Here is a 21,887-nt window from a genome sequence, read left to right as displayed (position 1 = left end):
CGGACCAGTTAACCCATAACAACGCGTGTGACGACCCCATTGCTCTAAACCAAAAGAAGCTTGCTATTTGCAGTAGTGCATATTGTATTACACACGTGGGTGTTTACTTTAACTACACTTTCACTATATTGGTATTGAAATGCTTTATTTCTTTAAACAATTAAAGTTTAAATCAATATTGCCAGAATGATGAATGTGACATTAAGACTGCTGAAGTGTGTGTGTGTGTGTGTGTGTGTGTGTGTGTGTGTGTGTGTGTGTGTCCTAGAACCTAAAAAAATAAAACAGCAGTTAACAGCCTGGCAACAAAATTTAAATATATTTAATTGTGTCTGCTGATGCTCGGAAAGTTATAACTACTCATTGACAAAATTTTAATTGTAAATCACTAAAATACTAATAAAACCTTTTTATTAGTCTGTTAGTGATGAACACGTACAGCAGATTTAGGGTGATTTTGCGTATTATTCGGTTTATTATTGTTGTTGTAAGAGTTTATTTTCCCTTCCCATTTGCAGTGTCACCTCTAGACTATTCAAATGGCCATTTCAACCAGATTCAGCAATAACAAAGATGTCCTTAATAGAAGATAGAACATATCAGCTACTTGCTGTAATGAAAATACAAGATAGAACTAAAACTGCAGATATGGCCGTGGTTTCTAAACTGTTGCTGGGTACAAACATTACTCAGAAATCATTTACAGCTACGAGTTGATCATCAATCAGGTGGCCAGTTATAACATCTCTCCAATCTTGGGTTTTCCTACTGCATGCGCTGCCCATTGAAACAGCACCGTGTCAGCAATGACACTGCAAATGTCTAAGATGTTCATCCGTTGTCTGTGTTTGTCAAGGCTGCACTCAATCACGTTTACAGCTGTTGTTGTAAACATGCTAATTTGCTGTTATCACCTCGGGAAAAGGATGAAGCGTAGTTATTGAGAACAGTCATAAAGACTCTACAGCATTGTTCACAGACCAAGGCCGATCTCACAGACGTTTACAGCTGCTCTAAAACTACAGAAACTCTGTATTTTTCCATCTCAGACAGAAATCCCAAATCAGTTTTCAGTGAAGTAAAAAAACATAAATATATATTTATATATATGAGACTGCAGCAATTTAAATTTTGTACTTTGTCCTTTAAAAAAACGAATCTGAAGTTTAAAGTTATCTTACCTTGTGGATTACAAATACTTTTCAGCTCAATGATAGCACATCAACTTATTCAGTCTCTCTTGTGCGTTTCTGTATTTTTGTGGTATGCACGAGATACCTCATGAATCAATGTAGCATTTGAGGTCAGACAGATGGGCTGGCTGGAGTTTCCCAGGGTAGTCCTTAGGTCATTTTATTTTGGAAAGCATCACCGTGTGGTGGTTGAAGCTGCTGTGGGACAGTCATCCATAAGGAACATTAGGTCAGAGATTTCTGCTCCCATGAACAAATGGGATTAAGCAGTGCCGTACCCAACTCTCAATGCATCTACTGTTTATCAAGATCCTATATTTACTACACGCTTTAAGAGAACGTGGGGCAAACTGGTTACTGGTTCTCCCTCTCCTATCGGGGGAAGAGAGACTTCCATTGCAGAATTAGCACATTTCTTCCCAACAAAAATCTTAATGAGCATTCAAAAGATCCAGATCCTTTATTTGAAAAAGGTATTTATGGGGAAAAATAAATTTATCGGATTCTCATCAAACTGCTACTGTCAGTCTTCACCTCTTTCATTTCACCAATTTTTACAACGTTTAACTATTATTAAAATAGAAGTTTTTGTGTTAGATGCTGGCTCTCGTATGTACATGATGATGGTGAGTCACACTTCAGGAAGAGTGGAGGAGAATGAGTGGGTTTTTTGATGTTTGCAGGTTGCCTTCTGAAGGCTTGAGACCTGCTTGTGCACTCTGCAGCCCTGCACACCATACACAGCATCACTGATGATATTGGAGTCAAAAATTAAATTTGTTCTTTTCTATCTATTTATTTCTTATTGAATCGGTCAATTATTTATGCAGATTGCTTCACAGATAGTTAAGCTTTCTCTTGTGAGTTTTCTTTCAGATTAAATTCCAAGTTTTAGTATTTTTTCTTAAAAGCCTTAGACATACAAGTGATAAAATCTTAAAAGCAACCCTACTTAAAACCTTTTTCACATTTAAATCAAGAAACACTTGATAACCATTAGTCATGGGTACAGCGCAAAAGCCAAACCTTGTCCAAAGACACATTTACCACAAAGGTTAATGTTTTTTTTATTCACTTTTTATGCCAGGTATTCAAAAACTAAATAAGTAAGAGGTTTAAAGATTCCCACCTCTTTATCACAGTCATTACACTCTGCTGATTCAATCCAAAGTAGCTGTGGGGGCACTGGAGTCTATTCCTGCTGTCGTAGTGTGAAAGGTGGGGTGCACCCTGGACAACACGTAGACTAATAACTATTCATGCCCACATTCACACCTACGGCTAATTTAGGTTGGCTAATTAGCATAACCCACCCACTTCTTTGGACTGCACCCAGAGAGAAACCACTGAAGCACGGAGAGAACGCGCAGACTTCACACAGGAAGGCTCCAGCTGGTTGTAGCCGTAACACCGTGCTGCCCGTTCATCATACCGTCTCTGACAATGTAACCATTTACAGCTGATGCGACTCAGTGAATAAATATCAACCAGTGACAGCGGTGAATGTCATCTCATTTGAAAATAGGCCGATAATAGTCACCGAGGACAATGTTTACATAATATATCTGTGCGTCATCAAGTGCAACATGAAGACCCGACTGAAAAATCTAACACCAAGAGATCAAAAGTGCTTCCTTTCAGCTGTGTAACAAAATACTGATTTAAAAAGGATCATTTTTAAATTCAAAAGTTCTTGGATTTGCCTCCAGTGACTTGTCTCATGACTTGAAACCTGCCCGTAAAGATGCAAAGTTTTTCATCCTGGCAGTGAACAGTTGTTTAAATTTCTGGGAAAAAGATTTCTTTTAATGCAAATTTCTTCTTGACGTGCAGTCTACGCTGGCATTAAGTAAGAGTATGTTGTCAAAAAATAAATGCAAATTTGAGTTGAGTATATCTTGGCAGCTCCCTTGGTTATCATGCAGGAGTGGTCAGTCCTCTCTGTGAGCTCTGTGCCCCCTTGTGGGTGGAGCCATCTGCCAGCAAACATCCGAGGGAGGCTGAATATACAGATGTGATGCATCATTATGGGATGACAGAGATGAATGATGAACGCTGGCACTGCCTGATGTCGCTTCATTGACAAACTGAGTCATGACTGCCCAGTCATTGTAACGGCCCGAGTGTGTTATTTACTGCCGTTGCTGAGTCGTCGTCTTCTGTTGGGATTAGCATTTCTAGGGTTGCAGCAACATTGTTTCCAGTTTCTAAACTGGGACAGTCAGAGGCATAAAGAGATTTCCTGGCTTTGAAAGAAGAGGGGATGATTAAAAATGCATGCGGGTGCTTTTTGTCATTACAGAGCCATCAGTGGTTGCAGGTTGACAAGACAATTTCACATCATGGAAATGAATTAACCGGGGTTCATTCATTATGCATGCCCATTGGTTTCTTGTTCAGGATGGCCATTGTGTCATTTCTAAATAGATGAAAGCCAGGTAGGCTTGCAGATAACCTGCTAGTGTATTTCGGGATGTAGAACATTTGTTCTGCTGTCTGGCAGAAACCTTTCTGTTCTTATTTGTGTCTCTCGGGGTCGCGCCCTCGTCTACATTAGCGCTGGCTGTAAAAGGGAAAATTAGGACACTTGTTTCACAACGGTTTTAATAAGCTGCTGTGCTTTTTGACTTATAAATGTCAATTGATGATGCTGTAGCATTAACATTATGTTTAAAGGATTAAAAATCTAGGTCTTCCCCATCCCAAATGGCAGAAAACTGATTGTGCAACAGCTGCATTGCAAAATGTAAGATGTATAAACTGGTTTATCTGCTTTTTAGCCTACTTTCCTTTTTTTTTTTTAAAATGTGCTGTAGTTAGAGATTTTAGAGGTTTTTATCTTCTGGCCCGTATTTCTGATAATCTTCAGCTGCCTTTTTTGGTTGGACAAATACAAGGAGTACTCCCTGGTTTTCACTGTTAGTAGTTTTGTCAGGTGAGAACACGGGTAGACTGAAACGAAGGTGGATCAGCTGAATCTTGGTTTCTCCATCACTAGATATGCTGTGTTATAACTCCTGTGGGGCTGGCAGAAGTGATTAAGTTTCACCTAAGCTCACTCCGTGTCAGAGCTGGCGGCTCACCATCACTGACAGTCATATTTATTGCCCCGCAACCTGCTTCCCTCCTGGCCTGGGATTCTATTGGCCACTTCCAGACTTGGATCTATTCATCAGTGTCTTCTCCCTGCAGAAGAAGGCAACGTGAACAGAGTAAAAGCGACACCCTGGTTTTTATTATCGTGCTGCTTCACTGTCAACGTCGAAGCTTCAGGCTCAGCTGCATCTCCGAAAGCTGAAGCCACGTTCTGTCACTTCGCCCACACCTCCACTGCCAATTTACATGATGAGGCAAGCTCTTGCGTATTTATTTATGCTGTCAGATATACAGTAACACTGTAGTCTGTTTGTGACACTGTGACTCTTTCTTTTTGGTTTATATAACACAATAATAACAGGCTGGCAAGATGCAACAAGGTCTGCTGATTAATAGCCATCTAATATTTGCTATGTAAAACATTTGTTACGTACATGCTGCGTTTCAGGGTTTTCTGATGTCGTGGAATTAAACAATCAGGAGATATTTTCGGTTTGTTTTGACATGACTCTGAAACCCAGATGATGATCAGTTTATGGTGAAGCTGTGACCAAAAAAAAAACGTTTGGGGATTTTTGTTTTTTTCTTCTTTGTTGGGCAAAGACAAATATCCATATGGTGTAAACTGTACAGTTTTTAAATGTATTTGATTTTTTTTTAAGCTTGCTAATATGTCATCGTATTTCAACCTAATCCAGTTGTTTTTCTCATTTTCTAAAAGTTGTTAAATCAGTTAAAATAGTGAAATAAATGAAATAATTAGAGACAAATGTGGCTCGTGTCCATTTACCAATACATCTTAAAGATTAAAAAACTGCTGTCTAGTCCAGTGTGCATGTGTATATACTGTACTGTACCACTTCAACTTAAAGTAAAAATATATATTTTTTCCCCATTCTCTGCAGGTGGTGCTCGTTTTTGCACTCAGCATCGGAGCCCTTGTGATATACTTCATAGATTCCTCTGAGTAAGTAATTAGCTTTAAACTTACTCTGTAATTTTTTCTTGTCCCCTGTAGCTCACAGGTTTTTGAGAGTTTAACTGATATGACTCACTTTAAGATCAGTAACCTCATAGCTAGACACAGTCTTCATGGAAATGTAACCTCATAGCAGCTCTACCAATCAGAGCATGTCTGTAGATGGATTAATGAAACTGATATCAGAAGTTTGTTCTTCAGTTTTGCTGTCCTTGGCCTCAAAACCTGTTTTCAGTCATGAGCTCCAGGAAATTTTCAGGTCACCGTCTGAAGTCGTCTTGTTGCCAGCCTCATCCTTCCTTCTGGAAGCACTCCTCGGTGTAGTGTGCAGAAGGCAGGACATGTAATGGTCACTCACCAGCTGTGAATTCACCTGAGAAATACCCGCGTCACTCGCATATGGGTACAAACTGGTGCTGTCAGACATTATGTTGACTTTGGAGCAGGTTAATGACTGTTTAACGTCTGATCCAACTAGCTAATGGTGGAAAATTTGTAGGGGAGCGCAGTGCAATTAGAAAAAGTCAGTCAGGTTTGAATTAGCTTAATTCAGTTTACAAAGAACCGCAGTTTAGTTCCAGGGAAATGAATATAAAGTGTAGTAATAACGCTGCTGATGTTTTTTGTTACATTACTGTCTAAATCGCTAAAATCTATTGTAGTTCTATTTGTAGTAGTGCTGACACATGAATGTGAAGTTCATGTAAGGTAGCCTTAATACCACTGAGTGCTTTGTCATGGTTATATGGCATTTAGAACACGGGCTTGCTATTTTTTTGCTTGTTTGTTGTTTAATCCAATCATTTTCCAGGTAAACTGCTCCGGTCCTCCTTTGCGATCTCCGCTGACGACCAGCTAGAGCTCACAGATGAAATTTGCTTAATCTCTGTAATGAAAGGATCAGACTTTCAAAGAGGCAGGAAAGTCCAAAATTTCCTGTTCAAAACAATCGCCATCGGTAATCAGACTAGAGGAAGCGGAAGGCTCTTTAAGCTACATGTGAGGCAGTATACTGTTACTGCGGCCTTGTGGTGTTTGGACACAGTGTCATTAAGAAAGTGGGGTAAAACACGCCAGGATAAAAGCTTCTATCAAGCCCACAGTGAGTCTCCACTGGGAGTAATGTTAAAGCAGAGAAGGGAAAATGAGCTGTAAACTCATATAATCAGCCTCCTGCAGGCACACGTTCAGCTTATTTGTTATTGCATAAGAAGACGTACAGCTGAGGGCTTGGCTTGCTCTGATGTGGTTTGCAAGCATGATCTCATTTCATTATCTGAACAAGCTCAGATAGAGTTACATCCTTACCGATGCCATCTGTGGCCTCCTGTTCTCAGAACTTGCCTGTAGTGTCTCCGAGTGCCTTTTCACCTGATGGAGGATGACGTTCAACCTCTCTCTCTTTAAACTCATCATGCATAAGAAGAGACATTGTTAAATGTAGAAGGACTGATGCCCTAGCACCTGCTTGCTGACTTATATCCATATTAGTTCAATGAGGCTCTCTGCCTGAGTTTTCAGTCAGTATTATCCAGGTCTTTCTATTATTCAGACACCATTTTTTCACTACTTGGAGCCAAAGAGCAGCCAGTTAGCTGCTCTCTCGCAAGTGGCAGCAGACTGTAACAGATATAGCCCTTCCTGTAATTAGTGCAAGCCTTGCTGAGGCTGTTATATGATGGACAGGCTGACCTAACTTAAAGTGACATGGAGAGAAATGTCAACATAGCAGACCCACTTATATTCAGAGAAGAGCTGTGAGCTGCACAGAGGAGGTTTAGGTCTGTACATGGAGCTTTAATTCATAAATCTTGAGTTTTGTCTTACTGTGGACGTCATGGTTCTATGTAACTGTCATTTGTAAGTCTGGATCACCTGATCAGCTGGAGAGATGTCCCATACTAACAAACTATTACATGTTTTCATTTTATCTTCTTAGTTTTAAATAGTTTGGTTGTTTATTTCAATAATGACTTTAAACACTCAAAGATTCTAGACTTCATATAGAGCTAACAAACTTAGACTGTATATAGAAGATGGACATAGCTATCGTGCTGTCAAATCATATCCTGCTTTTCCTCCTTTTTGGCCATATTTACAAAATGGACAACCTTGTTTTATTCAGTTCACACCATAAACTCACCAACAGGCTCGTTAATGATGAATTTATTAGAAAGAATGCAGATCCAAGTCCCAGTCACATAGCCCTAGAGACCAGTTGGCAACCACCTTGCAACCACTGTTCACTAGGGAAAAATGTGTGTTTCCCAAATAAAAGTTGCCAGTGGTTACCAGTGATGAAACTGAATTGCAATCAAAGGATGCTGCACCAAAAGCCTTCTCGTGATTGTTTATGGCATTGAGGTACTGACATCACACATAGTTTGCATAGAAGATGCAGACTTATCTGAAAACACTCTGCAACTAATCGCTAAGTTTTTGTAAAACCGTAAAAGTGCAGCACAAACTGGAAACAGAAAAACTGTACTTTTTGAAACATGTTGGTTTCAGTGGTACGGCACAACTTGTAGGTTTGTGTCGCAATTTTTCAAGCTTCACTAGAGTTCGTGGATAATTAGTGAGTGTTTGCAGACAAGTGGACATCTTCCATGCAGACTATGCGAAACTATGCCAATCTGTTAGCAACCAAAGCAATCAGAAGGAGGTCTTTGATGCATCACCATCTTAGACTGATTTTAACTAGCTCGCCAACCTGTTGAGGAATACACATTTCCCTGTAGCACCCAGTGGATACTATGTGGTTGCCGGCCGGGTGACTGTGTGACTGAGGCCTGTGCACCTGAACACTGACTTGGCTTTTTTAAGACCTGGAATCTACGTCCATCTTTTATATACAGTACATGTGACAAAGCAAAACCCAGAGTTACCTTTGACAGGCAGTGGCTGATTTTTTTCACCACTTGTGAAGAGAACATTAACACTGACAAAAAGAAATTATGTTGGATTTGAAACAAGTGGTTATGTATACATCCAGAATCTCCTCTTAGCTCTACTTTGAGCCTTTTTGAGCTGGTAGAAACAATAAAAGTCTTAAATATTCTCAGAATTTGTGTGAAAATATTCCTTTACTTTGCAAAATATATGCACATACAGTATCATCAGACAGCATTAAGCCCCGTTACATGCGAGCTGGTCCATCTTGATTGATCTGAGCCTGAATTGAATGAAGGAGGGAGAGACCAGATCTGCTGTGGGCAGGGACTGTTTCATGATCCATAACACTCCTAGACATCTTCCAAACCAGGCCTGCTGGAACTCAATTATTTAGCTCTGCAGATCTGCCTGTGTGTGGTCTGTCATCCTGCAATGATGGGGATTTACTGGACCGATGTGTCATTACGGTGAACGAGGGCAGAACCATCCAGCATGGGCTATTCTTAGAGATGCCATGGAGAAGATGAGTTAGGATTTTATTTTTCACCACCTTCTCTGTAAATTTTGAATACATAAAAAGAGCAATGCAGACATTAAGTACTGTATTGTTGTACACTGAGGATGCAAACCATTCTAGGTTTACTAAGTCTTATTTTAATTAGAATTACTAAATATCTTAGAGAGTCGTTGAAGGTTGTAAAAAAAAAAAAAAATTTAAGCGTTAAAATTTAACAGAACTATAATGAAGTCTCTATATAGCTAACGTTTAGAGAATAGATCCTCGAATAGAACTGGGATGAAACCTGACGACTATCAGTCATCATCACATCAGTGATGCTAAAGCTAAAGATCAAATGGGAGTCACTGCTCTGTATCGGATTGGTTCAAAAAAATAATCACTTTGTGTACTCCACAGGGATAGTGTTTTATCACAGGGAGGCTATTAGTTGTTTTTTTTCACGTAACAAAAGCAATTTGCTTTAATCCGAGTGGTATTAAACAGCACAGGGGAGAACTGCAGCTGCTGAGCAGTGTGCATTAGCGAAGCTTGTGAATTCAAGTGTAGGGGCCCTGCAGGTAAAGAGAGCCAACAAGCTAAATCCATGAGAGATACCTGCTTGGAGCTAATGTGATTCAAAAGAACTCTACGTGCAGTCTCTGCTTGCAGGAAAAAACCCCAAAAGTTTATCAGCCAATTTTGTGGATAAAATCAAAAATAATCAAAAATCATAATAAAAAAGTTCTTTGGACTTAGATAGACAAATATGATTTGTATGATGAATGGTCTAAAAATCAAGTGTTCATCTGTGTCTAAAAGCAGCAAAATTGTCGTACATGAACTTGCTCCAGATTGACTAACCGATTCATTACTACAGTGAAGATTCCCACTTTAACACAACTAACAGTCACTGTTTACATAAATGATCAGCTGTTCATTAAAACATTTATTAATCAGTTAATGCTTTAACTGCTTACTGTTTCTCAGTCTTGTTCTATTTTAAATGTGCACTAAGCCTGTGTTTTCATTTTAGGTGTTAGTAATAATAATTAAGGCTTTTTTTTTTTCACTTTCAGGACATGAATATTGGTACGCAATCATACTAACCTATTACATTTACATTTACTTGGTTAATTATTTCTCTTTATTTGAATTCTTTGTGCCAGATACAAGCTTATTAAGGGTGAGACTTCACTACATTGCTAGCATTTGCTATGGCTGCTTGATTTCATTAAACAAAAAAAGAGACATGAACCCTGCATGCATTTAACCCTTAAACTACTGCTTTGCCTCTGCATTTCCATCATGTTCGATCTAATATTTATGCAAAATGTTTGCATATGAGATGGGAAATGCACGACTCATGGGAACGGGGCACCGTTTCAATGTGAAATATTGCTCTGGGAATTCAACATATTCTTCAGATACATTGCTTTGCAGTTATTTAAGGGTTAATCAGGTACAGCAACAAGTTACTGCTTGTGTGACAATAAATGCATGTCCTTTCTCAACAGAAAAAAACATTGGAAAACACTTACTATTGCACTTTTTTGAGCACTTATTTTTCTCTTCTTTTTGGAAATCTTAAAAATGCATTTTCAGGAAAAGAAGAATGCATCTTTTATGTTTTATTTTTCATGAAACATTTTGATTTCAAAGAAATGACCTTGTGTTTTCACACTCCATTGTCAGTACCTGCCTTTGGACATGAGCATCTTTTGTTTTTGTCTCTGTCTAACAGTCCCATCGAGTCCTGTCAGAACTTCTACAAAGACTTCACGTTGCAGATTGACATGGCATTCAACGTCTTCTTCTTGCTCTACTTTGGCCTCCGTGTAAGTAGAACTCAGAGTCCCCATCTCAGTTAACTCTTTTCCCCCTTGGACGCCTACTAGATGTAGCCCTTGTTTCTCTTTTCCAAACTGAGCAGTTTGTGTCATGTTTGCTTCCAGAACAAACTGACTGTGCGTGCATCAGAAGTTAGTGAGGGTGATCTTTGCCTATACAGCTTAACTGGAGCTACCCTGGGAAAAACCCAGGAACCTATTCTAATGGTCATCAAACCACATCTTTGCTGATATATATTAAGGTGTCAAAACTTGTTAATAAGGGTAAAGAAGAAGTCGTGATTACGTCCTTATTGGAGAAAGCGTTAAGGGAAGATTTATGAATTTTCCTCTGTGATTTTCTCTTGTGTTTTCATTTAAAAGTAGCAAATTTCTCTCTTTTTTAAATTTTTACTCTACTCTTTGTGTTCGCAGTTTATTGCTGCCAATGACAAGCTGTGGTTCTGGCTGGAGGTGAACTCTGTGGTGGACTTCTTCACCGTTCCTCCAGTGTTTGTGTCAGTGTACCTGAACAGGAGCTGGCTTGGTAAGAAGGCTCTTTTTACTGGCAGTGAATCAATGAGCATTTATTTATCAGTGGCCTGCAGTGCCCCCTGGTGGATTTAACAAGTCTAACAGCTGTCGTTTGCACACCAGATAATCTCAGCACATCACTAAAGCTGCAAAGACAGACATTGGTGCGCCCCTATTGTTAGCCATATAAGTTTGATGCTTTTGTCATGCAATTAACTTCATGCTGACACACTGCATGACGTGCATGAAGAATAAGATTCTCGCTATCATGATGGAATTGTGCATCATTTTCAAAAACCTCTGGTACAGCACAGCATGTAAGTTGATCAGCAATAATGACTCAAACGCTTTGTTATCTTTGTTCACTGAACTCATGCTGGCTTGCTTTAACGTAGGATCAAATGTTGTATGACTGAAAAGGTGTGCCACTTGAGTCCATGTCTTTGGCCCGGTCTTGTGCTTAGCAGGCTTTATACTGCAGTTGTCATTCACATACCCTTCACCTCTCCAGCAGAGCTCTCTACGGCACCGTTAATAACACTCAAATGAAATCACGGTGTGGCTGAAAAGTACACGAAAGGATAAAAAAAAGGTAACAGGCTTTGTTGGGGGCTGGAGCGCAGGAATACAAGTCAATCTTCTAAATGTCTGAAGCTCATCACTCGGAGAGGTCTGTGAGAAATTAGGGGATTAAGTTGAGGGGTTGAAGAACAAATCTTCCATATAACCAACAGCAGCTATGCTTTCAGCAAGAAACACTCCTGCCCTCTTAAGTCAGTAGAACAGCCTGATTACTACACTTCAATAATGTGCCTGTGCGTTTTCACTGAGCAGATTTATTGTGACTTGCGGTGTCAAAACAGGAAACAGTAGAATGTATTGATGCTGGTTGCTGCTGCCATCTGGTGGACACATGGGAGTATAGCTTGCATTTTAGCTGATCGGCTGTCTTTTGGATATCAGATTGTTATTTTGTTTATACATGTTGTAGACTGTCTATAGTGTTATATACATTTACATATAGTTATTGTGTTATTCATCAATTCCTTAATGGTATTTGTACTTGTACTTGATGTCTGGTCCAATTTCTGTGTTTTTGTTGGATTATTTAATCTGCAAAATTTCACAATGTGTGCAGACTGGTTGTTGCTTTGCTTTTGGCACTGAGTTAGCATTTATGGACAGTGCATCAAAAGAGAAGAATATTTCTTTAGAGATGATGTAAAAGTCATTCATCCACGTAGCAGAGCAGAATGACACCGTAGGAACACTTCTGTTCAGTTTCAGCGTTGGTTTTCCATCTATCATAGCAGTCTAAGGCTTACTAACACAACAAATATGTCTGCTTGTTGTCAAGAAACACAACAGCCATGTCACAGTGATTAAATCACTATTATCCACATAATGTTAGAGCGATATTGTGGTTCGGACACACAGTTTGTTTTATTATCAGTCGATCGCTTCTAATATCTTTATGTCTAAGAAGCTCAGATTAGCAAACGACTCAAATCATGGTCATAATATCAACATATATTTTGATACACCTCTAATAGTTTACATTATATGACAACATTTCTCTTGTCAGTACTCATATAGCCAACAGTAGCCTTTTGAGAATCTGAACATGTACATAGGTTTGTTCGGTTAAGGCTTTGCTAAATTGTCAAACAGCGTGAGCAGCACTGAGATTCGGTTATTACTGTTAGCACCCCGTTGTTCCGCTGTTACTGTTTGTGTAGGTGTTGTTGCTTTTGTTGTTCGCTCAGCCCTGCGTGACTCATTTCACTGTATTTCATACAAGCCAAAACAGAGAGCTTCCTGTCACACATCAGGTGCATGGAGAGGAGATAGAAGGCTGTCTAGAGAATGAAATTACACATGCGCAGGCTGTATGCTGGATATTAGTTTTTAATATTGTACTCGTAGGCTACTGTTGAGGGTTTAGAAAAAAGACATTCGGGCATGGTTTGCGAATTAAAAGCAGAGCTGTAAATAATAAAATTGTTGGTAATTCATACTAAATTATCCCATTTACCTGCTTTAGTTTTGAGGGTGTCATGCTGCCCATGCTGGCTCACTGGGACACTTATAGAATAGAGAGGTCTATTTAATTTTACTGATTAAAAAAATGATTTCTGCTGATCGCTCTTAACTCCAAGCATAAAAATGTATTGTTGTTTCTTTTCTTTCTTTCTTTTTCAATGGAAAGCATCTTAATCTCTTTTAGTATGGTCGGTGCAGTTGGTCATGGAGGATTTAGTGTGTGGCTAAACTGAGGTCAAACAAGTGATGAGGTCGCATCCGGCTCAGCTGCTGTCGAATTGCCTCTTCCCTTCGAAAGTCCAAATTTCACTGAGTGCTTAGCTGAACTGCCAATCTGCCGGTCCTGCTGTCTGAACGCTTTGACACAAATACATCCAGTTTGCACCAATATTATCGCACATTAACAAGCTCATTGATGCATGACAGGCTTCGGGGTGCGAGCATGACACACATTTTGGATGTTACGGAGAATATGCCTTCAGATATTTCACGCAGAAACAAACTGCAGCAGCTGAAAAGATAATCGTTTTTGGTTCTGGGTTTTTATGCTTCGTATGCAGTCACTGGACAGTTTATTAGGTACACCTTACTAGCACTGGGTTCGGTCCTGTTTTGCTTTAGAACTCCCTTAATTCTTTGTGGCATAGGTTGAACAAGCTGTTGGAAAAATGCTTTAGAGATTTTGATCCATAGGACATGACAGCATCATGCAGTTGCTGCAGATTTGTCAACTGCACGTCCACAATCTTCTATACCACCACATAACAAAGGTGCTCTGTTGTTGTTTGAGATGATTTGAGCTTTGTGACATGGCATGTTATTCTGCTGGAAGCAGCCACGAGGATACGGTTACACTATGGTCATAAAGTAATGAATATCATCACCATCAATACTCTGGTGGGCCATGGCATTTAAATAATACTCAGTTGCTACTAAGGGGCCCACAGTATGTGAAGATAATATTCCCCACAAAAACAACTTAGCTGAGGAGTGGAATCTGGTGTGGTCTTCTCCTGTGGGAGCCCATCTGCTTCAGAGTTTGTCCACAGATGCTTTTCTGCATATCTTGGTCTTTTTTATCACTTTGAAGCACTCTGCCATGTGATTGGCTAATCATATATTTGCATTGACAAGCAGTTGAACAGGTGTACCTAAAAAAGTGGCTGGTGAGTGTAAGTTGACATGCATCTTTGCTCATAGAAAAATGTCATATTTTGCATGTTTAGTTTACTGATCTGTGGTTCCAAGTGTTTTTGGCTTTTGGCGCCTTCACTCACGTCTCTTTGCAACACTTCGTGGACTGATATCTGAGTCATGAATTAGTAAGAACAATGAAGTCCTGAAGTAGTAAAATGAGCCCGGATTATTTTTTACAGCTCTGTTATTCTTTTACGTACCTTTCTAACTGCACCGATGTGCACCAGTGTAACCGAATTTAAATATTTGTGATATGTGTTAAATAAATAAAGAGGTTGAAGAGCCCAGATACATTTCGGTTAATTACAGGACCTGTAAAAAAACAAACCCTCTTTTTAAAATTTCACTCTTTTCTCAGTTAGTTCTCTTCAGATTACTCTTAATATCACTTGAATATTAAAACGAGTCCTTTAATTGAACTGCTCAGTCTTCTGAAATGCACTAAAAGGATGAATGAATGAACTTCAGTTCATGTATTTTTTCTGTACGGTGATTTTTCTTTTTTGTATAACTACAATAACAGCTATTACATCAGCTACGATTAATTTAGGGATTATTGTTGAAGCACTAAATCCATAGTAAAACACAACAGTGATTGCCAAAGCTTTTCATTTTTCCCTACACAGCTTTACTGTTCACATGACATCTTGTTTCCTGCTCTAAATGTGAGACTACAATACATTCTGTGCCTTTCCAAGATTAGAGAATGAAATTTGGTTTGTCAGCAGCAGTTGCCGTGTTATTGGGATGAGATGTAGGCTACATTGTGAAGCCAGCTGATGGACAGACTTGCTGTCTGGCCTCTTCCTTTCCCTGGATGATTCCTAAAGGAGCTTACACTCTAATATCCTGATGGGAAAAGGGTTTGCTTTAAGCTCGCCACGAGGATACTGTGAAGGTCCGAGGTAAATCAGATCAAAATACTTCTTCGAAAAAAAGACCTGTTTTTGACGCCAGCCGGTCGGGTGCAAATATGAAACATGAAAGCACCTGGCTGTTTTTGTGGATTTTTTAAATTTTTTTATATTCTGGAGGAGATTTTAAATTTTTTTTTCATGTGAAATATTTGGTAAGGCAGACGAAGAACAGTGAAGATGTGGATGTGAAGTAGATTTCGGACTAAAGCTGAAGACTTTCACCCAATTTCTAGACATGATTCCTACTAAGATGTTAGTGTACAGGGGGCCTGATGGAGGCACACACTCCCAGAAGGTTTCTAGTACAAGAAGACGGAAAAAATCCACCGGGGAGCTCTTCCAGAATGGCTACAGGGTGAGGATGGGCCACGGCCAGGTGATTGATAAAGAGGACCAGGACAGCATTTGCTACAGCTTCGGTGCATGCTTCCATGTGATCTCCTACTGGGGTAAGATCCTCAGGACGTGAGAGCAGAGGGGAATCTCTTTCTAAAGCCCTGTGCTGGATGCTGTGGGTCAGCTGGAGCATGTTCAAAATTTGCTGTGTGCTATGCTCTGCATCTGGCAAACACTCGCTTGGCACGGCATAACACAGTTAGTTGTTATAAAAAAGAAAAAAAAGATGATTTATTTTTATTTTCTCTAACTGAATGATTGCCTGTAATGTCTTTGATTTGTGTCACTTGGCATTCACACAAATCCACTCCAGCAGGAGAATTTATCATCCCAATTAATGCAGAGGGATACGGATTTAACTTGATTGCTCTCTCTTGGCTGAGGTGGCGTTTAATTTTTTATGCAGCTCAAACACTGTGAAAAGTGCAGCTTTTCTTTCTCAAAATGAGTGAGTTCTATGAATCATTTAGATTTCAAGCTCAGATATGAGGCGCCCTTTAGCAGGCTGTTTGCTGCAGTGCGGCGATGAAGCGTAGCGCAAATATTTGACTTTATCAGATGTGATTTTGTGGCAGATCATCTGAGCTTATCGACAGTAACGGCATTAAACACGCGATGACACGGTCGTCATTTAACCTGAATGTGAATACAGCCAAGTGGTGATTATGAGCAGGAGCTCAGGCTGGCGTTTGTTGGTGTTCTGCCGTCCTTGGACTGTTGGCAGCGTGCACCGGCTCCATTTATTTCTCCCAACAAATAAATACCCTCAAATTTAGGATTTGACGTCACATCTGTTTACTCATTCAATTTGGCGTGGCAGCATCCACCTGTCTTTACTCTAATCCAGGTTTTCATCTCGTCCACGTTCAGTTTTATCCACTGGGAATGACGCACGTATCAGGTAGATGCCGGTGCAGAGCGGGGCTCTTGAGATTAAAACACAGTGTTATGAGTTGATGAAGATCTGGGATGCCGAGCTTGTTTTGTGTTTTTTATTATGCTTTATTTCCCCACAAATATTTCAAATATTTTCTTTTAATATCGTAAGTGCTTAGTACCTGTCGATCTGTTGGACTTTACTTTTTGTCAATATGAATCCAATGAAGCTTGTAAACATGGATGAAAGTATGAAAGGTATGGTTGTTAAATGACGATCAGATATCATTCACGATGCCTGACTTGTTGCTAATCAGTGTTTTATGTTTATTTTCTCACAGGTTTGAGGTTTTTAAGGGCCTTAAGATTGATACAGTTCTCAGAAATTTTACAGTTTTTGAATATACTAAAGACAAGGTAAGTTTATTGATGCTTTTTCTTCTTTTTTGTTCATACAGCTGACAGTTTGTTTTTCACTTGCCTTTTGCTTCACGCGAAGAAAGAATGTAGTTTTATTTTGACAGCAAAATAAACACAAGGTTTCATTTGGCGAACGCTGACATCAAGTGTATTTCTCTGCACTGTGTTGTGCACACTGAACTATATCACCGTACCATATCATGCAGTCGTTGCTGCTGTGCCCCTTCTGCTTAGAATTAAAGAGTTTTGCACAGATGTCACGTCAGAAAGAGCTTTGAGTATATCGACATGCTTTAGAATAATCCTCTCACTTGACAGAACAGACAAAGAAGTGGATAGAAGTCAAACAGGGACAGCACTGCAATAACATATACACTGCAATACTTAATAAATCCTGATTATAGTACGCATTAAAGATAACAGACTCTTTGATAATGCATTTGTTTACACTGACATTAGGCTTAACTTTCAGCTGTATATGATGAAAATATCCTGGAGCCTGCTTGGATTTTTATTTTTTTATTTTTTGCAAAGCCACATGTAACAAGAATAGCATGGCTAACCACAACACAAGAAAAAGTACAAGCTATAAATTCAAGTAGAAGCTACAGTTTTAAGAGCTTAAATCTCTCATGTTGCATATTTTAATAGTTCAGGTTGAACCTTAATTCTGATTTCAGTCTCAGACTTATAATGTGTTTTAAAGCATAGACTGAATTTTTGTGTGAGCTAGGGCTTCCAGTTTGGCTTCTTATGCCGGTGTAACAGCTACAGTTAATACTTCATCTTCTGTTGTCTGGCTCTTTCTAACATAGCAACTCGATTAAGCTGGTGAACCTGTGTTCAATCTTCATAAGCACATGGCTAACTGCAGCAGGGTTCATTCATTTGGTAAGTTAGGTGAAAATGTGGTGGTGCTGTGTAGCAACTGGATGCCTATTATCAGTAATTATTTACTGCTTCATCAAAGGCCTGTGTGTTTCCGTGGTCGTTGTGTAAATTCTGACCTTTGTTCCAGGTGGAAAACTCAGGGGATCCTTGGGAAAACTTCCAAAATTCCCAGGCACTTTCCTACTGGGAATGTGTCTACTTACTCATGGTTACAATGTCCACTGTTGGCTATGGAGACGTGTATGCAAAAACCACCCTGGGCCGCCTGTTTATGGTCTTCTTCATCCTTGGTGGTTTGGTAAAAATCCCTCTCATTACTTATTCCTGCTTAAAATCCTCCATCACATAAATGCTGGGACTTAAGTCGAGACGCCCGCTTCACCCGTTGTTCACATTGAAGTGTATTTGTGGCTCACCACTTCACCACAGTATGTTGCATGTCATGTACTGTATGAGTTGTCCACAGTGTTGCAGCATTGATTTTGGTATAATGCTGAAGTTTTGATTTAAATGACATGTAGAATATTTGAGAATTTTTGCATCTGTTATTAACTGTAAAGGTACTACGGTTTCAGGTGGCTCCACCCTCCTGCCTTCCCTCCCTCTTTCCAACAAACACAGTGAGATAGAGTTGATTCATGACAGCCCAGCTTTATATGGATGTAGCAACATTGCTGTCCTCTTCCTGCACAACTTTCAGAATAGTCTGGCAGAAAATATCCCGTCGGGGATTTAACACAGACCCGAATTACCTGATAAAGAAAATAGGCAATGACGATTTAGAGGGCACAGTTAACCGGATTATAAAGTATTATTCAGCGTGGACATACAGTACTTTGATATGATCAAATACCAGGATTTAACTGAGGTAAGATTGAGGTATATTAAAGCGACTTTTCAGTCTTCTAAATCTGAAATGTTTTCATTTTGCTCAAAATTATGCAAAAAAAACCATAATAAAGGTTAATAATAATCTACCGTTAAACTTAAAAGGCATGCTAGGGGGCTCATGTGACTATATAGCTTCTCTGGTGAAGATTGTTTTCAAGATATTTCAGTTTTCATTCACCTGCACAGTGGCCTGTAAAATCACCAGTGTGAAACAGACATCAAGCCAATTGCAGACCTTCAAAGGGTGTAATCAGGCCCACTTTTCCCTTCGATTGCATTTTGTTTTGTGCTACACGTCATTAAGAATGAGAGTGGTTATCTATACTGTTAGTTAAATTAGAGCCAGAAGTCTTAATCGACATTGTGTAGTTTGCCCACTGGAGGGCACTGTGCAGCTTTATTTCTCTATTATTGTAGGGCAATGAAAAGCAGAGGTGTAAATGATGAATTGCTTTGTAATTAATTTGAAGGGTCAGAACAACAAAATACAAAATATATTTTATGCTGATAGATTTTTCTAAGCTTGAAGGGGAAAGGCTGAGGTGTTTTGTTAAAAACACTGTAAAAAGAAAAACAAATTTTATACTTAGGCTAATTTCTTGGATCTGTTGTAAGCTGGCACGTCTGCCTCCTCCACGCAGGAATATTCAGGTGGTTGGGCAGTGGCGTGCAGCCATAAGTTGTTTGCCATCCATTGAGCTGTGCTACTGAAATCAACCCGACGTGTGTTTGTTGGGCGAAACATGGCACATAAGGTTTTTTCTTAATTTTTTTCTTCAACATGTCGCTCATCTGCTTTCATTTTTCTCCTTTATTCTTTCAGTATCTGAAAATATTAGCCTTTAAACTGGATTCCATTGTCATACTTTTTCTCTATTGTGAATGTAACTGTGACATAACTTCAGCTTACATTCACATGATTTTCTTCAGTCAATTTGAATAATTACACGTTTCTTTTTCTCTTTCACCGTTTTCCTGTTAACACATAAAAAAACCTACTCCAGCGCGTAGAGTAGCGCTCCTCTTTCAGACTTCACAGATTTCTCTAAAGTTAAAATAGAGGACCTGCTCTTCTTTGCTTGTCTTTTTTTTAGTCTCTTCTTCTGTCTCCTATCTTCTCCTTAGGCCATGTTTGCAAGCTACGTCCCTGAAATCATAGAGTTAATAGGAAACCGCAAGAAATATGGTGGTTCCTATAGTGCGGTTAATGGGAGAAAGTAAGTATTCAAGGAGGCTCTACTGCCTCCGCCGCAGTAGAACCTTCTCTGCATGCCCTTTTCTTTTTCTTTTCCATGCATGTAGGCCATGTTTGCTCGCTACGTGCCAGAAATTGCTGCTCTCATCCTTAATCGGAAGAAATATGGAGGGAGTTATAACTCGACCAGAGGCAGAAAGTAAGTCAAACAAATAAATAAAATAGAAAACAAACAGACAGACAGACAAAACAGCAGATTTGTAATGGTGTGGTTTTGTGTGACTCAAGTGGCCCTCTCATAAAGAGGTGACATGATTATGATTTGAATTGTAATGATCTCAATGAGCATTAAAGTCACACTGTGACTGAAGAACTTGGCCATGATAAATGTGTATTTATTTCTGCTGCTTTTAGATGTGTACGAGCTGTCATTGCTAGAGTTTTTTTTTTTTTTTTTGAATAAATGAATGTCTGGTTTTACGCTGTAAAAAAAAATCTCCATTTAAGCAAGTGATTGTCTGTTACGGAGTCCTAAAAGTCATTTTCATAAAATAAGTGACCTGTTTTCAGTAAGTATTTACAGTTATTGTAAAAAGAATGCCCTTTGTCAGTTCTAAGTTTTTAAATACAGGCGATAAAAAAAGGTCCTGAAACTAAGTAAATGTATTACACCATACCAAGTTGCAGAAGCAGTGTGTGGAAAAACTCAGTACACTTCTACAGCTTCCATTGGAATTACAAGGTTGCTGATGATCACAAGAACTTCATTAACGGTCAAAAGTGCGAGGCAGAAGTTTTGGCAGTTTGCTGGTCTGGCCCGTTCAGGCGTGGGTAAACACAACGCCAAGAGATCAGCAATGAGAGAGAGAGGAGTTGTTGGTGCCCAACAGTCTGGGGAGGGTTATAAAGCACCTGCTAACAATTTGAAGTCCATTATTCTGCAGTGAGGATGAAGGGGAAACATCCAAGACAGCTGCCAATCTATGAAGGAGGGAACATCCCAGCAAATTCACCCCCAAGTCACACTGTGCGATGCTCAAAATACAAAAAACAAACAGAAGAGCTACTTCTCAGACTCTACAGGCCTTAGTTATCATGGCGAATGTTAAAGTGTGTGATAGTACTATTAGAAAAAGACTTGCATGGCTTCCCTTCTCTCTAAAAAGATCGTGGACGCATGGCTTGGGTTTGCAAAGTTGCATCTGAACAAACTGCAAGTCTTCTATCGTTTGGACAGAGAGGACCAAAGTGGCCACAATGCACAGCACCACAACTCGCTCCAACTGTCCAGCAAAGGTGGTGGAGGAGTGATGATTTTAGGCATGAACCTGGACACATTGCAGCCTTTGAGTCAGCTATGAACTCCTGTATACCAAAGTTATCTAGAGTCAAATGTAAGGGTATAAATACATAATGGCATGGTGTTATATGTCACTGTGTCATCCCAGGTTGTATTGGCCTAACTTTAAAACATGTTAAGGGCTAAATATTATTTTTGTTATGCCCTGATATGTAATTCTTTAGAATTGACAGAGGGTGTACTTTCTTTTTGCCTTGACTGTATAATAAAAGGACTTTATAATAATAATGATTTGGTAAAGATTTTCCAATTTTTTTTTTTTTAGAAAATATGACTTTAGGAACTCAAATAACAGCCACAAATATCTTGAAAAGGCAGATATTTTTCAGTGTAATCATATCGATGTACTGTTGTCATGCTTAATAGTGGCATTTGTAGGATTCTCTCACTGTGTTATAAACTGTGATTATCCTGTTGGGAATTGTTTCATTGTAACAAAAATGGGGAGAGGCTGTGCAGACTCCATACCAATGACTCAAAAGGTCACGTAGCTTAGCGATCCCTTTTATGGATTGAAGTGTAAATTGCGTCATCGTGGTTCAATACAGTACAGCAGCAATATAACTTCATAATGAAATGTTAATAAGTAGCAGTATCTATGTCAAACTCATCATAAAGTTCTGGTTACCCCACAACTATAGTCAGTTGAGCCAATTTAATAATATTCAAATAATATGCT

The 21,887-nt window shown here is 39.3% G+C and overlaps 1 protein-coding gene across 16 annotated transcripts in view; it reads left to right on the top strand.

The window, feature by feature from the left end:
• The window catches only part of LOC102213110 (calcium-activated potassium channel subunit alpha-1), a 98,734-nt gene that overhangs the window by 40,101 nt on the left and 36,746 nt on the right, over positions 1-21,887 (top strand). For 12 of the 16 annotated variants that reach the window (XM_005736402.2, XM_013911682.1, XM_013911680.1 and 9 more), the window contains 7 exons: positions 5,195-5,256; positions 10,404-10,497; positions 10,924-11,035; positions 16,793-16,868; positions 17,687-17,762; positions 17,890-18,060; positions 19,779-19,870. In XM_005736402.2, the coding sequence (XP_005736459.1) occupies positions 5,195-5,256; positions 10,404-10,497; positions 10,924-11,035; positions 16,793-16,868; positions 17,687-17,762; positions 17,890-18,060; positions 19,779-19,870 (683 nt within the window). Of the gene's footprint in view, positions 1-5,194; positions 5,257-10,403; positions 10,498-10,923; positions 11,036-14,215; positions 16,710-16,792; positions 16,869-17,686; positions 17,763-17,889; positions 18,061-19,778; positions 19,871-19,955; positions 20,048-21,887 lie in introns of those variants that run through there. The other 4 variants (XM_005736410.2, XM_005736403.2, XM_005736411.2 and 1 more) reach the window with 3 other exon arrangements.

The sequence above is a fragment of the Pundamilia nyererei genome, unplaced genomic scaffold (genome assembly GCF_000239375.1).
Source record: "Pundamilia nyererei isolate P.nyererei 1_Seehausen unplaced genomic scaffold, PunNye1.0 scaffold00069, whole genome shotgun sequence".
NCBI classification, from domain to species: Eukaryota; Metazoa; Chordata; class Actinopteri; order Cichliformes; family Cichlidae; genus Pundamilia; species Pundamilia nyererei.
This window is presented reverse-complemented; position numbering and strand designations above follow the sequence as displayed.